This window comes from Telopea speciosissima, chromosome 9 (genome assembly GCF_018873765.1).
Source record: "Telopea speciosissima isolate NSW1024214 ecotype Mountain lineage chromosome 9, Tspe_v1, whole genome shotgun sequence".
NCBI lineage: Eukaryota > Viridiplantae > Streptophyta > Magnoliopsida > Proteales > Proteaceae > Telopea > Telopea speciosissima.
Genome location: NC_057924.1, coordinates 53,703,412 through 53,719,704, shown reverse-complemented (window position 1 = coordinate 53,719,704; position 16,293 = coordinate 53,703,412). Strand labels below are relative to the sequence as shown.

Here is a 16,293-nt window from a genome sequence, read left to right as displayed (position 1 = left end):
GTTGCTTGTAATTTAACTTTGTTCCAAGGAAGATTAACAATGTGGCTGACTCCCTGGCTTGGAGGGCTATCGGAGACATGTACGACGGTTTGGCCCAATTCCATTCCATGGATTCTGAAGATGTGTTCTTCTCCTTCCATGAGTTTTACATGTTGACTATGAATAAAATATTTTTCTACAAAAAAAAAAAAAAAAAAAAAAAAAAAAAAAGAAAACCCGAAACCAAATTCGGGAAATCTTTCGGTTTATTTTAAAGAAGTACGATGGGTCAGGTCCAGCATTTGATCCAATCCATAGTCACTTTTAGATTGCAGTCACGGTAGCTCTTGATGGGTGTTTGAGGTAGCTTTGTTTGTCCATAAATTTTGTGCATGAATTGTGTGCATCACCTTTACTCTATAAGTTTTAGTGTAATGACAATTCACCATGTGATACTGTTACGTGCAAAGACAATTTGAAAATAAAATAAGAAAAAGAAAGCAATAAGAGAGAGAGAGAGAGGGGGTTTGGGACGTCTAGCTTGGGTGAGGAAACCTACATCATCTCTTTAGAAATATTTTAGGATTCAAAGGTCTTTTCTTTAGAGAGAAATAAAACAAAAATTTGGGACTTTACAGATGAAGCCGCCAGACGTCTGGCTTGGGTGAGGAAACCTACTTCATCTCTTTAGAGATATTTTAGGATTCAAAGGTCTTTTCTTTACTTGTTACTATACTATTTATACAAACAAATTACAATAACAGTTATGCATAACTTCTTACCTTATCTTAACTAACTATTCCCTCCTAAACCGATAATAGCCCGCCCCATTATATACATAACAGATACGACCAACACAATTTGGGTAAAATTTGAATTTTGTAAAATGGTTCAATACATGATTGTATTTTGTTTTGAATTAAATTCAGTAGATATCAATCCACATATATAATCTAATCGGTTCCAAATTCGAGTCCTGAAACCATTTACTAATGGATGGGATTGGTTTTGGTTCTAATCAGTTCCATGCATTATTTACAGTGTCGAAAATTCAAAAAATTATTAAGCTTACAGATAACGAATATCTTTTCCTTAGGATTCAAATAATTAAACATTTATTGATAAGCAAAAAGTTAATAATGTATCCCAAATCATTGTAACGAAGAAGTTCGATAAAAAAGTAAGGTGACAATTGAACCATGGAGATGGTTCATAGAAGCTTTATGTTGATATTACTTAAGTTATGGACACTTTGCCCAAAATTAGTGTGTTTGCATAAAATCTAGAGTAATACTGGAATGTATACTTCAATAGGAGAAGAAAGAACTATGTGTTGATATTTTTGGAATTTTTGGTATTAAAGCATATGTTTGCAACAAATACCTTTGTAGGTCGGTAGGTAGATGGAGACATAAATCCATTTGATTTATGGAACCAATTGTTGGAAAATGAGGAAAGAGGGTGACATGAAGGCTAATGTAGACTAGTTAAGGAAGCCATCTAGTTATCACATGTCGATCAACTCAATATATCAACAATACTCCATAAGCTACTGGATTTATCCTGGAAACCTGCACTCAATTGTATCTAGGGATGTAAACGGATCGGATTCGGCTCGAATAGTGTTATATCCACATCCACATCCGATTAGCTTTCGGATGGATTCAGATAGTGCTAAACGGATACGGATAAGATATTTTATCCATTTACATGTAAATATAGCTTTTCGAATAGCTATAGCCTATCCATATTCGCATCCGCATCCGTTTAGCTTTCGGTCGGATTCGAATAGTGCTAAACGAATACGAACACGGATATAAAAATGGATTTTGGCTATTCATTTACACCCCTAGTTCGTATCTATCACTATTCTATCTAAAACTCAAACAATACTAGATTTTAAATCCAAAGTTTCTACATAAAATATATTGGGTCTAGCGGTTCTTGTTCCAATGGTTCTTAACTGGTCTATCGATTTTTGAACTATTGACAGAACCAGGCCAATAAGTTAATAGATGGGTCGGATCTTAAATTAACACCCTTAGAATTGTAAAACCCACTAGATGGTGGCCACAGAGTTTAGATGAATTACAAAATTTGACACAAAAACAATCCAATGCTCTATTTTTTTCTACCAATGATTGATTGTCCACCTTACCATTTAAGAGTATTTGTCTCTCGATCTATTCGTACAGGGCTGGGGTCACAAGGTTGATGTTACTTGTCAATATATAGGACTACGGGTAGGGTAGAGCAATAGTTGGCAAATTGAAATCAGCTAATAATGGTAAGACCATTATTGGACTCTACCCTACCTGTAGTCCTATATAAGTTCCATTGGGACCAAAATATTTATCGGATTTACCCGACCCAATTACAGCTTCAATAATAGCCATTCTCGCACTAGACAAAGAGATGCAATGGGGCCCCAAGAACAAACAAATGAGAAAGTGAGCTTTCTAGGGGAGGTGCATCATGCATGCCTTGAATAGAAGAAGAGAAGAAAGAACTTAATTTTGGCTTATTGGTTTGAGTAGAGTGGCCGGCTGCTTTGCAAGTCAAAGTCAAAGTTAGATGGAGGCTAACTAGAGATTCATGGATTCTGCCCAAGCAAACCTAACCCACCAGCTTCTGAAAAGTCAACACTATGATGACCAAGGAAGAGAACAAATTAAGTCTTTCTTAACATAACTACCAATTATAGAGAAATATAGAGACAAATTAATTGTATAGTTTTACCAAATAGAATTATTGTTTCCTTATTGGATGAGTATAATGTAATTCAATATAGGGGGAGAGTTCTATGTGGGGGAGGGTGATCCCCGTGCGTGCAGATGGCATCAACAAGATGGTCATTCGCCCCTGTCTAGGCGCAAGGCACACACTCTCCCACAAGAAACTTTCTTTCTTCAATATATTATTATGTTATGCGACAGAGTTTTTCATACCACCGAGGGTCGTCCCTTGGTGCGATGGCAAGGTCTTGTTACCATCAACACAGTGGTGCGGGTTCGAGTCTCGGGAATCAGCCTCTCCGTAAAGTGGGTAAGACTATTGACTATCAACCTCTCCTAGACTCTGTGAAACGCGAGAGCCTTGATCATCGGGTACGACCCTTAATGAGACGGAGTTCTTCATACCACCATTGTAATTAAGGAATCTCTCATGCAACACCAATGATGGTGCATGTGGAATAGTATCATTCACATAAGATTAGGATTATGAAAATAATCAGAACAGCGGATTGAATTGGATCAAAATCTACCTGAATCAGTCGGAATCAATCTCAAAAGCCATAGAATCGGATTCTCAAATTGAAAACCCAATGATTTGATAAGAAAAACCCTTGAATCGCCTGAATCAAAACGTACAGATTCAGGATTGGTCACGACAGATTAAACCAATCTGATTCTAATTTTTGAAATAAATAATGCATGAGACTCATACAGTTAGGAAATAAGAGTAAATAATAAATTGAGAAGGAGAGAGATATACACAGAGGTGCTAGCGTATGTGCCTGTGTATCTTACCTTTGGATAAAAATAAAATTTTTTTTCTAATTAATCTATTTCAAATGTTTAGTCTAAGTATCAACACCTGTCCTTTTTGCTTCTGTAAATATCTTTCTATCCAAAAAAAAAAAAAAATTTTAAATAACAACAAATGAAACAAATGTCAGGCACCTGATTGTACGTGCAGATCGTACATGTAACGTGCATTGCACGTACATGCAGGTGATCTGAACTCGTTAGAATGTTCATGCACGGATCCGCATAAGAGAAGAAGGTATTATAATAATAATAATAAAATAATGGAAAGCCATGTTGTTGATCGCTTGATTTGGACACTATGACTTTAAAAAGTCACTTAAAATTTGGACAATGAATAAATTAAGGATGGTGTCCTCTGAAGGTCCGTGAATCAATATCTGTTTATTTCAAGCATTTAAACGTGCATGCATGTTGATTCACGTAAAGGCATCTCTCCCTCCATAATCTTATTGTAAAGCAAAAGGATATCTTAGAAGGGAGAAAGGAAATCCCAATGTAGGGATCATATATATAAAGCGTCGGGTTCCCCTTAATTGAGTAGACCGCCCAATGAGCATCTAACAATTGGGCTGGTTGTGCATGCATTGAGATACATGCAGGTTCACTCTGGCATGTTTTCAATCAGTTCCACCGTTGGATATTCATTGGGCACTCATTGGGTGCGTTCCTCATTGGAGAGGAGCTAGATCCTCATATAAATACAACAAAATTAAGGTTAGTCTAACTAGATAATGAATTATACCCAAATTAGTTGATATTTTGAAAGAGTAAGATACTTAGTTGTTAGAACATATTCATTTAAAATCATAATTTCTTTGGTGAAAAATAATAACATTATTGATGGAGAGTCAATGGTCGAATGACCTGACCGCCTGGGAGAAAGGAATTGAACCATGAAGATACATATGGAAAACATTGTTGTTCGATGTGCCCTAGAAATATTTATTTTTAATGAACGATGACCTATAAATAATTTGGGCTACGTTTGATTGCAATGAAAATAAAAGGGAAGGAAAGTACCCAAAAAAAAATAAATTTATACCTAAATCTTTTTTTGGTTATCATTACATGATTGTATAAACTACTTAAATTTTTATTATATTTAGTAATGAAATATTTTAGATTTTATAAAAATAAAATAAAAATTTTTAGATGTAATTTAATTTTACTATTCAAATCCAAGGAAAATGATTTACATGCGATGTAAATTAAAATTTAATAACCAAATATGAAATGATTTGAAGTTATAATGTGGGAGAAAGCCTTCCCGCAATCAATCTAAATGGAAAGGATTCTCTTTAGTGCGAAAATATAATAAGTGATAGTACTATAGTAGACAATACATAGGTATTATTTGATCACACAAGTGATAACTGATTCAAATATATGATATATAAAGTTTTAGTTAGTTGGTTGTTTAGATAAAGAGGCTCCATTCAAATGGAAGTATGAAACCAAATAACCAATCCATTTGGGAAGAGTTTCTTCCTTAGCATTTTACAACTCTTCAAAAAGTTGGATCTCTTTCAAATAAAATAATTTTTTTTTTTTTTATTATTTGTAAGGTTAATATAATTTCATCTTCTTTTTTAAGATAATTCTGATTAAAAAATTCCCCTTAATCAATTATAGCATCACGATATTAATATAATTTCCTCACCTTTGTAAGACAATTCTGATTAAAAAAATTTCCCTTAATCAATTATAGCATCACAAAAATATCTAGAAAGCACTGCCTTATAATGGGATTTGGTAGGGCTATCAATATTTAGTATAGGGTCAGGTAATGGTCTTAATCTTAATCTCTCAATTTAGGTCAGATTTGGTATGATTTCTATTTCAATTTCAATTTCAGATTGATTTCATGAAATATTCAACAAATAGATTTTTGGTCAAAAAATTGAAATTGTTCTGGTTGTACCAATATGAAATATATCAAGAATAAAAAAAATCTGTTTGGTAGTTCAATTTCTAAGAATAGATTTTTTATATTTCTTTGGGAATGGAGGTGGTGGTGAGACCATTAGGAGAAGAATAAGAAAGGTGGTGCTTTATTTTTAATATGCAAATACTGCTTTACCCATCAAATTAACCACGTGCTCGTTAAAGAACAAGAGGGAAATTAAATGAAATAAAATTTTTGAAATAGCCCCTCATCTATTTCAAGCAACTAAGAAACAAAGTTGATGGGTAAAGTAGAATAAAAATATATCTCTTTTCCATAAATAAAAAAAAAAGGAGGCCCCTCAGCTATTTCAGAATTTCTATTCTACTTGATTTCTATTTCATTGAAATAAGGTACAAAAATCAAACCAAACAAATTCCGAAATAGAAATCACCCCCCAAAATAGAAATCATAACAAATCAGACCTTAGATTACTAGCCTAGCCCAAACACAATAAAATCGTTACGCTTATCCATTGAATGAGGGTTGGTTAAGGTGGATAAATGGGTAAGCCGGATAAATGAGTGCGCTAAATTGTATGTATTATAATAGGGAAAAGGCTAGGCACTGCTGGGCTGCCCAACCATGTATTTGTCTCTCTTCCCACCCCCGTGAAATGATGCCTTTGTCTAATCCATCCCATGCGTCCCATTGATACATGCTGCTAGCTTATGGAGAGTGAGTGGCATTCCCAACCCTCGCCATTATAATATATATCCTAAACCCTTAATGGATGGACCATGCCCAACTTTTATTATATAATATGTGATTTTTCTATATATTATTATCTTAGGTAGGTAAAATGACTAAGGTAGTTGCAATGTTTAAACACTGCGGACCTAGAACATATAAACATTGTATTGGGTGGAATTACGAAGGTAGGCCTAGTGAAGATTAATTTGTGATTGAGTAGTCGGGGAAAATTTATCCTCTCAAGTGCGATGCACCACACTTAAGAATCCAACCGTAGTGCACCGCACTTAAAAATCCAACCATCCACCCAACACTTGAAAGGATAAAAAGATGCACTGCCCATCTTTTTACGGTTGGATTCTTAAGTGTGGTGCATTGGGCAGTGCACCGCACTTGAGGATGAAAATTCCAAGCCAGGAGGAATCAGGATGGGGCAAGACCATTGGTTACAACTCACTACGACACTAGCTTAATCAACTTGACCAGCTCATTTGAATGTAGATGAAGAAGCAATCGAAAGTTGACATTTAGAAACATTTACCAAAATGGATTTTGCAGAAGAACAAGGACTTTGTCTCTAGCCCAAAACAAGTCCTCTTTGCCTTCCCTCTCTTTTCTATATTTCTCTTAATATGCAAAGCATTCATACTTTTTTGCATTCCTGAAAACATGAAAAAAGTTAGGACATATGTGACCCTCTTTTGGGTGAATGTATACATATATATTATTCATATAGTGAGGCCAATCTTTATTATGTGATGGAAGTTTCATTGCTGAATCTGGTGATGGTGAGGCAAGATAGGCTTGTATTCTAATTTATCATCAAACTTTTATCTTTGCTTAACGTGTAATGTTGTTTTGTTGCCATGTGTCCTACGACTGATGGAGGATTTCTCTCCGTTATCTTTTTTTTTTTTTTTTTTTGTCATTTCTTTCTTCTTTTTTCTCCAACCCCCTCGATCATAGTTTGAAAATCAGGTTTTCTGACTCGTCTTGTCTTTCAAAAAGCTTGGTGATTTGGTCTTATCAAATTCGATCGATGTGAGTCATATTTTTTAAAATTTTTAATGCAATAAATATGTATAAATTAGTAAAAAATAAAATAAATGCAGGAAAATCAGAAAAAGGGAATCACGATCAATGTAATTTTGAGTGTATACTATTGAGCAAAAGAAGTGAGTGGAGGAGTTGAGGGTTTCTTACTGCTTTAGAATATAGATTTATTATTTTACTCAACTTCGTTTTTAAAACAACTAAACTCGGCCGAGTTTGTCATGACTTGGATAACAATACCGAGAATACCGAGTCTTATTTGATTCGGACAATTTATGACCCGCTTTAGTCATTTTTTACCCCGATCTAGTCTATGCGACTCTAGACTAAGTTTTCCAAAATTTTGACTTGACTTAGGCGACTTACCCCAGACAAAACCTGGTTTCCAACTACTCTCTCTACAAGATTCTGCCATTAAATTCCTCTCTCTCAACATACCAATTGTGCACTTATGAGTCTTCTTTTAGTATAATTCTAAATTGAAATTAGTAAGTTTGTGAAGCAAAATTAATACAAGTGACTCTTAAATTTGATAAGAGATTTTGATCTTTTCATATAGCTTTATTTTTTGGTGAATAAAAATATATATTAAAAAAAATATAGAGAACAAGAACTAAGAAGGCTATTTAAGCTAAAAGATCCTAACAAATCAACACAAAATGAAGCCGCAACTTAATTAATAGGGCCCAAGAAGGGCGGAGGGGGGGGGGGGAAGAAAACAATATGAAAAGAATGAGAATATATCAAAATAGGGGAGGAGCATTAACAACCATAAAAAGATGATGATACAACAAAACTAAGAGGTGGGGAGAAAAAATGGGAAATCCCACGAAGCTACAAGATGCCTTTTCCTTTGAGTTTTAGGTCAAGCAACACAATTTTAAAGATTTTGTTTCTAATCTCGAAAGAGATTGTATTCCAGATCTGTTCAATGGTACGAGAGGAGGATGTCCATCTTTTTGGTGTTTTTTCCCACTAGATATGATAAATCATTGCACTGAAGCCAACTTTCCAAGAGTCTTAGAGGAAGGTTTACTATTAAAATTATCTGATATCTACCTCCATTCATTATCAAAGTTCAAAATAACTCTAAGGTAAGACCATAATCTTCTAAGAATGCCGTTCCAAATAGATTTGGAAAAAAGATAAAAGAATAATAAATGATCCACACTTTGAATAGAATTCCAACAAAAACAACAATTTGAAATTGACAAATTTCTTTGAAAAAAAAACTCTTGAATATGAAGACAATTAGTCATAACTCTCCCTATAACTAGTTAATCCTCTATTTATGCAAAATTTGCCCATCTAGATGGAGTAAGCAACACTTCTTAAGGATTGAAACTCTATGAACTCTTTTTTTGTTCTTACGACCAAGAAAATAGACTAGAAGAAAAAAAAACACGTTTTTCTTTCGGGATTGTTGAAGGAGGAGGATTGTTTGAAGCTTGGGAAAGTTTGATAGAAAAGAAAATGAAAGAAGGAACAGAGAATTTGTTTAATCTTATGATGTTCTTGTGGTGCCTTTGTAGTTTGGATCTAGGAGTACGACAAATAAAAGATGCTTCATCCAACAGTGCGAGCTCGAGTAGCCTCGTGACACCAGAAGTCTTTGCTAGTCTTCGTAACCAACTGGAGAAAAAGATATTTTTCTCGTACGAGAAAACAACTGTCGTCCTTGCAGTGGTTATGAATCACTTCAACTTTATTGCTGTGGGACTCGCTATGTCGTCTACTCCTCACATAGGATTCCCAGAGCAAGTTCAGTTCCTAAGACAGTAAGCCCTACCCATTTTCAAGGAGGAAAAAGAGTTTCAGGTATCCACAATGGCTCTCTGCAACTCTAGAAATCCGAATCTCCTTTCCCGAATCCTTCTTCTCCTTCACTTTCAGATCTCCTTCTTTCTCCTCTTACCCAGTCTGATTCCTTCTGCAAATTCCATCTTCTTCAATTTTTCCAGTTTTGATATAAACACAAAAGATATTAGGTTGGAGGGAAGTGCTTCCATCTCAAACCAAGTCATCCAAGTCACTGGATACCCACCTAGCAGAAGCAGAGTTGGCCGAGCTTCATACAGAAAACTAGTCCACCTTTGGGACAAATCAACAGGAAACTTCACTGACTTCAACACCCATTTCTCCTTCATCATCAGTTCCAATCAGTACATCTTTGGTGATGGTCTTGGTTTTTATATTGCCTCCAAGGATTCCACCCTTCCCTTGAATTCAACAGGTGGGTTCCTTGGTCTTGTTGATTCTCACTCCACAGAAGATCAGATTTTTGCATTGGCCTTGGATACAGCAAGCCAAGAATGGAGCCCAAGGACCCAATTTAGTGAGATCAATAACTACTCTATCAAATCTCAGGTTTGTATGCCATGGGATGATTTTGGCATTTTGGGTGGAAAAAGAGCTAATGCTTGGGTAAGTTACAATTCTAGCACCAAAAATTTGAGTATCTTCTTGACTTATGCTGAGAATCCAGTTTTTATGGGGAACTCTACCCTGTCTTACACTGTTGATCTGAGAGATAAATTACCAGAATGGGTTATTCTTGGATTTTCAGCTGCAACAGGGTCGATCACCCAGTCATATAGTGTTCTTAATTGGGAGTTTAGTTCTAATTTGGAGATGGGTCATGAATCAAACAACAAAAGATTGAAGGTGGGTCTTGGTGTTGGTGTTGGTGGAGGTGGCTTGATTGTCTTCATTGGTTTGGCTTTGTTCCTCTTATGGAAGAAGCTCAATAGAAGTGCATATCAAGACCCTGATGTGATATTTGATGAAACCTTCGATGATGAATTTGACAAGGGAACAGGACCTAGAAGGTTTTTCTATGGCGAATTGGTTCGTGCAACTAATGATTTTGCAGAAGAAAGGAAGCTTGGAGAAGGAGGATTTGGAGGTGTTTACAGAGGTTTCTTGAGTGATGTGAACATGGATGTAGCTGTTAAGAGAGTCTCTAAAACATCCAAGCAAGGGATTAAGGAATTTGTCTCTGAGGTGAAGATCATTAACAGATTGAGACATAGGAATTTGGTTCAAATTGTTGGCTGGTGCCACCAGAGAGGTGAGCTTCTCATTGTTTATGATTTCATGCCAAAGGGTAGCCTTGATTTCCATCTATTTAGAGGGGAAAGTCCATTAAAATGGGAGGTGAGATACAGGATAGCTCTTGGCTTGGCCTCTGCACTACTCTATCTGCATGAAGAGGGAGATCAATGTGTAATACACAGAGATATTAAATCCAGCAATGTAATGTTGGATTCAAATTTCAATGCTAAACTTGGGGATTTTGGATTGGCTAGGCTGATTGATCATGAGAAGACTTGGAAAACAACTGTTTTGGCTGGTACCAGAGGTTACATGGCACCTGAATGTGTTATTACTTGGAAGGCTACCAAAGAATCAGATGTTTACAGCTTTGGAGTTGTTGCATTGGAAATTGCTTGTGGAAGAAGACCTGTAGATCCTAAGGCTGAAGAAAACAGTGAAATGTTGGTGGAGTGGGTTTGGAGACTTTATGGAACAAGAAAGGTTCTTGAAGCAGCTGATGAGAGACTGAATATGGATTTTCATGAGCAACAAATGGAGTGTTTGATGGTTGTTGGGTTATGGTGTGCTCATCCTGATTATAAGCTTCGACCTACAATCAGAAAAGTGGTGCAAGTTCTTAATTTCGAAGCTTCATTGCCCATTCTCTCATCTAAGATGCCAGAAACCACTTACTGCGATACTCCATTTGATGCTTTGGGTTCATTTTCATCTACTGCACCATCTCTAAACATTACAGATTTTGACAGAGGTCGAACCTAATGTTAGAGGGTTTGGGGTAATAAGTCTCTCATGTCAACCTCTATCTCTTTTGCACTTGTGCAAACTTAATTTTTTTGTTCTAAGATTGTAAGTTTTCCTAATACTGCCTTGTGTACGTGCTAGTTTTGATTTTTGCATGTTGATGTTGGAAATGTGTGTCCATCAAACCCGAAGTTGATTAACAAATAAATGTGTTTCTCTTATGCATTATGTTTTGTTATGGGTTTATAAGATTGTTCCTTAGGTTTTCACCTAAAACGGTTCTCGGTTGGGGATCGGACCAGACATCCTATCTATATGATCGTTACATTATATGTCACTGCTAGGAATGTTGATTAAGGACTTAAATATAATTTTGATTTTTGCATCTTGAGATTATGACGATTAGTTTATCTAAACAATGCTTGTTTTTTTCCCCTCTTTTTTCCCCCTTGGACTTGGGAGAGGAGGGTTTGCAATTGGGAGTGAATGTGAAAAGCATTTTAGTATACTTGCCTAGCCAAAATGGTTTGAATAAAATCATTACTTTTATCTTCTGAATGAAAGTGGATAATGCGGGTAATGGGTAGAACGGATAAACGAATGCACTAAACTGTATGTATTCAGAAAGATAACAGTGTCAGTTATCCGGTTGGCATACCAAAAATCTCTATTTCCACCTCCATTAGGGGGAGGAGTGGTCATTTCACTCCATGTTGTGTCTGGGCGCAAGAGCCACTTTCTAGACAAAGGTTTTTTTTTTCCCATATATTATTTGTGTTAAGATATGTACCACGATAAAGAGAGTGTCCCTATCGTGGGTTCCCTTATTGCTTTGTGTCTTCAAGTGTTAGTAGAGATAGGAGAAGTTGTCAGTATCCTAATCTAAGTAAGTTCCCTATTCATATTACAATGTATTTACAAGCTTATAAATAAAGGCACAACCCACAATAAATAATTATAGACTGAATCTATCATGGTTCAACACATCCTCTCCCATTATTCGCTCTTTCTTCTCTTTATAGATTTTGGTTTACTTTCTATTTGGTTTCATTACAATTTTTCTTTTTATTATTACCTAAGGTAGGTAAAATGAATAAGGTGGTTAGAATAAATCGTAGTTAAAGATTTTTTTTTTCTCTAAATATCAAAACTTTTGCTAAATAAACAATAAAATGGGGATACAAATGTTGATTTATAGAGGATGACCAAATGCATTTCACTTTTTACTTAACATCCGTCAAGCTATCAAATATCGGTAATTTTATTTTTTTACCCTTTTGGTATAACAATTTTTTTCAATGAGGATAATAATGTAATATCACATACGCACTTGAAAAATGTGCATGACAATAACACCTTTTGATAATGACACGATATGTCACTTTCAACTTATTTTTGAAATTCTTTATACCCTTATGTTAAATACCTTTTGTGAATAAGACAAAAAACTAATAAAAAAAGATATCAAGTTCTAAATACACCTATAGAGGTGTCATTAAGAAACTCTCAATAAGGATAATGAAATAGAAAAAAGTAGATAATAGTATTTGAAAAAAAAATAATAATAAGCTCATTTATTGGCGCGAGATGAGTGCAAGGTGTCTAACTTACAAATATCAGACAACCAAGAAGTGTACTCAGACCATTCTGTCCTACTTGCATAGGACATGACGTTCCTAGCCAGAGAGAAAACAATCATAATATTGATTAAAAAATTAAATTGAGTTTGCTTAACATAGTAATTTCATAAGAGAAAACAAAACAAAAGCTTTCAAGATTACTTATGTGAAAATCTTGTTGTTTTCAAAGTTGGTTACAATAAGATTGTAATCTTACTTTTTCTCTTTTTAGTAAAATACAAATTTTCCATGTGAAGGTAAATCATGTTATTTCAAATAGACAATGACATTTACCAAAAATAAATAAAATTAGACAATGATAATTATTGAAAATGACATAATGACAAGTCACTTTCAACTTATTTTGAAAATACCTTTTTACTGTTGACTTAAATAACTTTTGGGTATAAGATAACTGACAATAAAAAAAGATTACACCATCTAACTTTACCACCTTGGTGCATGGTTCAAGGAATTGGTATTGGATCGGTTGTATTGATTGATTCGTATCAGTATCAATAGAGACCAATACTTATTCCTAATCAATACAATACTGATCTAGGGGTACTAACCTTAGTTAGTAAATTCGTGAACGGCAATTGAACGGGAACGGATACGTTCGACAATTACGGAATAGACAACAATAATACTTTTCAAAAATTCGGTGTAATAAAATGTATACGATAATAATAAGATACGTGTTTAATACGATCTCTCTATAAACAAAAATACGGACATATATTCACTATATAATAGACATGCACCACCTAATAAACAAAATAATAACATATAGACAATGATTTTATCAAAAAGAAATCTCACAACTAAAATAAACACAATATAATATCCCCTATTACATCTCATAATTAGATTATCATTTAACAAATCAAAATATCAATTAAAGTATCTCATCTGACATAAGGAAACCACAAAACGACACAATGTGTTCTAGAACTCATCTCTAAGATAAGCTCACATCAATGAACTCATCTCTAAGAGAAATTTGAGTAATTGTTAGAAACGTAAGGAAGGTTTGCGTATTTATTAGAAAGATCAGGAGAGGTTAGAGTAATTCAGTCAAAAAACAATTATGATTATATACCAACAAAAAAAAATTAAGAAAAAATTATTTGGACACCCCCTAGACTATGACCATTTTACTTACTATCATCAATGTTTCAAACAATTACTTGACACCCCTTAAAACCTGACAATGTTAGTCTACTGTTAGTGTTTTATTGAAAATATCCATATTACCCTTATCACCTATTCAATAGAAAACAGTAAAATTGACAGATTTATCCCCCTTCTCCTCCTCCTTCCTCTTGTAACCCCACCGCCCCTACCCCCTACTGCATTGCATCTGCAACACGACTCAAGTATCATCTCCTTCACCTGATCATATGTTGCAAGTTGTGATGTCATCACGATCATGGCCCTGTTCACCGTCAACAACGATCTTGTCCATCTTCGAGGATGCCTTAATGGTTGTTGAAACAACAGCCATGGTTGCTGGTTTTTTTTTTGTTGCAGGGAAGAAAGGGATAAATCTGTCACTTCACTACACCTTAAATATAGTTTAGGCATTATAAAAAAATAACCTATGACATCATCACTAAACTAACAGATACGACCTACTTGAAAGAAATGGTAAACTATAGGAGGTATTCAAATGATTGTTTGAAAAATTGAGAAGAATAAGTAATTAGGTCATAGTCCAGGGGTGTCCAAATAATTTTCTCAAAAATAAAACAATTTGATCTAAGTAGATAGCTGGATGACACACAACATCATCATGACTGGAAAAATATGTAAGATCAATTTTTGGAGTGCATACTTTTCCTTGTATGATATGGTCAAGTGACTTGGGAAGGTCCCGCTGGTGACCAGAGCACTATACTTTGTTTTTTAGTACATGAGTCGGTTGATTTTAACGATCGTAGGTCATGCCGGATCTTTATTCCCTCAAATTACCTGTCCGTCAATTTCCTCAATTCCATTTAATGAGGGGTAGAAATGATCATCCTACCCCTTACCCGTAGACATTGCTCGGGTGAGGACCACCTCCCCCTATTAGATGAAATTAAGAAAATTGACAGACAAGCAAATTGAGGAGATAATTTTCCAAACCGTGACCCATGACCTTGTTCGTTCTCTCTCTCTCTCTCTTCCATGGGCAAGCCCGCTAGTGCAAAAGCTAAACAATGCATAAATCTCATAGATTACTCTAGATGAGTCATATGTTCGTTACTCTTCGTCTCATGTGAATCTTCTGCTTGACCAATGTTGGGGGTTAAAGGGATGGTGGAATAAATATAATGGGTTTTTTTCCCATCACTATGCATTATGAATTTTAACACTACACTATTTGTCACATGATAGTATATAGGTTAGTTCATATGATAGAAGATCAAGCAAGCATCTCATTGGTATAATTTCAACATAAATTAGTAGAGGAAGTAGCTAATTTTACAAAAAAATGGTAGTTTTTATATTTTTTATATTCATCTCCATTTGATGGCATGTGGATAATTTTATTAAAACTTTATATCAGCGTTTGATTAACTTTTCTTACTTACTTTGAACTAAAATTTGGTTATTGAGATGTATGTGGGGGTCCTCTATCACATGAATTAATTCATATACTACCAAGTGGCAAATAGTGAAGAGAGTTATACATCACTAGTCATAGTGACACCTAAAACTCATGGTTTTAATTCTCTTATCATATCCGTTGATACTAACTGATACGTATCTTATTTTTAGGGTATCGATACGAGACGACATGATACGTTACCTAAAAAAAATATCAACTGTATAGGATCGACACGTTACCCAATATGATTGATATTGATCGATACACTTGATACATCTTTTATAAACTATATTTACATATTACTTATTTATAGTGTTTTATGCTTCAACATTGTATTTCACATGTATCCTAAACATTTTCATATGTATCTTGTGTCTCTTTGATACGATATGACCCTTCTAATACGATACCTGATACCGATCCTTAAATCCTTACCTAAAAGGATACCCGATACCCTTTTGATACGGTACCCAATACTGATACCAAATATAATAAATCATTTCTATTAAAAAATTTGACCCACCATGAGCTGTCATTATCGTGTCCAACAAACTTGATCTGTGGGTAGAAATTAGAATTGAGAATTGGCAATATCAACAAGAGGGTTTTGGCCTTACTTCTTGTTAGACACGTCAAAGGGAATCATCGCTGGACTTATTGGATCCTCAGTGACTCTAGAAGAGGGTTAAACCATATCATTTTGACTTGGTTTTACTTCCTCTCCTTTTAAAAAATATAGAGTTGGATTCTTCAGTTCTCTGTATTGCCTAGAGAATGCTGAGATATTTATTTAATTTTAATTTAGGATGAGCTAAACTAATAAGACAAGATGAACCAAAAGAGTTCTGCATCATGAATTTTGTATCGCACACATCACTTAATGCACTCTATGAGGTCATCTCTCTAATCCTGTGCAATTCAATGACATCTTGGCAGGAAAAGCTTTAGCGACCAGGTAAGGTCTTTTGGAGGCAATCTCAGAAGGAACCTATGAACTTCTGGTTGAAAACGATAATCAAGGAGTTGTAGCGTATCTGGAGTCTCATCAATATTCTCCTC

General features: G+C 34.8%; 1 protein-coding gene across 1 annotated transcript; it reads left to right on the top strand.

Annotated features, from left to right (window-relative positions):
* The first annotated feature begins 9,002 nt into the window (after positions 1-9,002).
* LOC122639498 (L-type lectin-domain containing receptor kinase IX.1-like) lies at positions 9,003-11,037 on the top strand. Its single transcript, XM_043832363.1, has one exon. The coding sequence runs from the start codon at positions 9,049-9,051 to the stop codon at positions 11,035-11,037; it is 1,989 nt and encodes a 662-aa protein (XP_043688298.1). The 5' UTR covers positions 9,003-9,048.
* Positions 11,038-16,293: the final 5,256 nt, after the last annotated feature.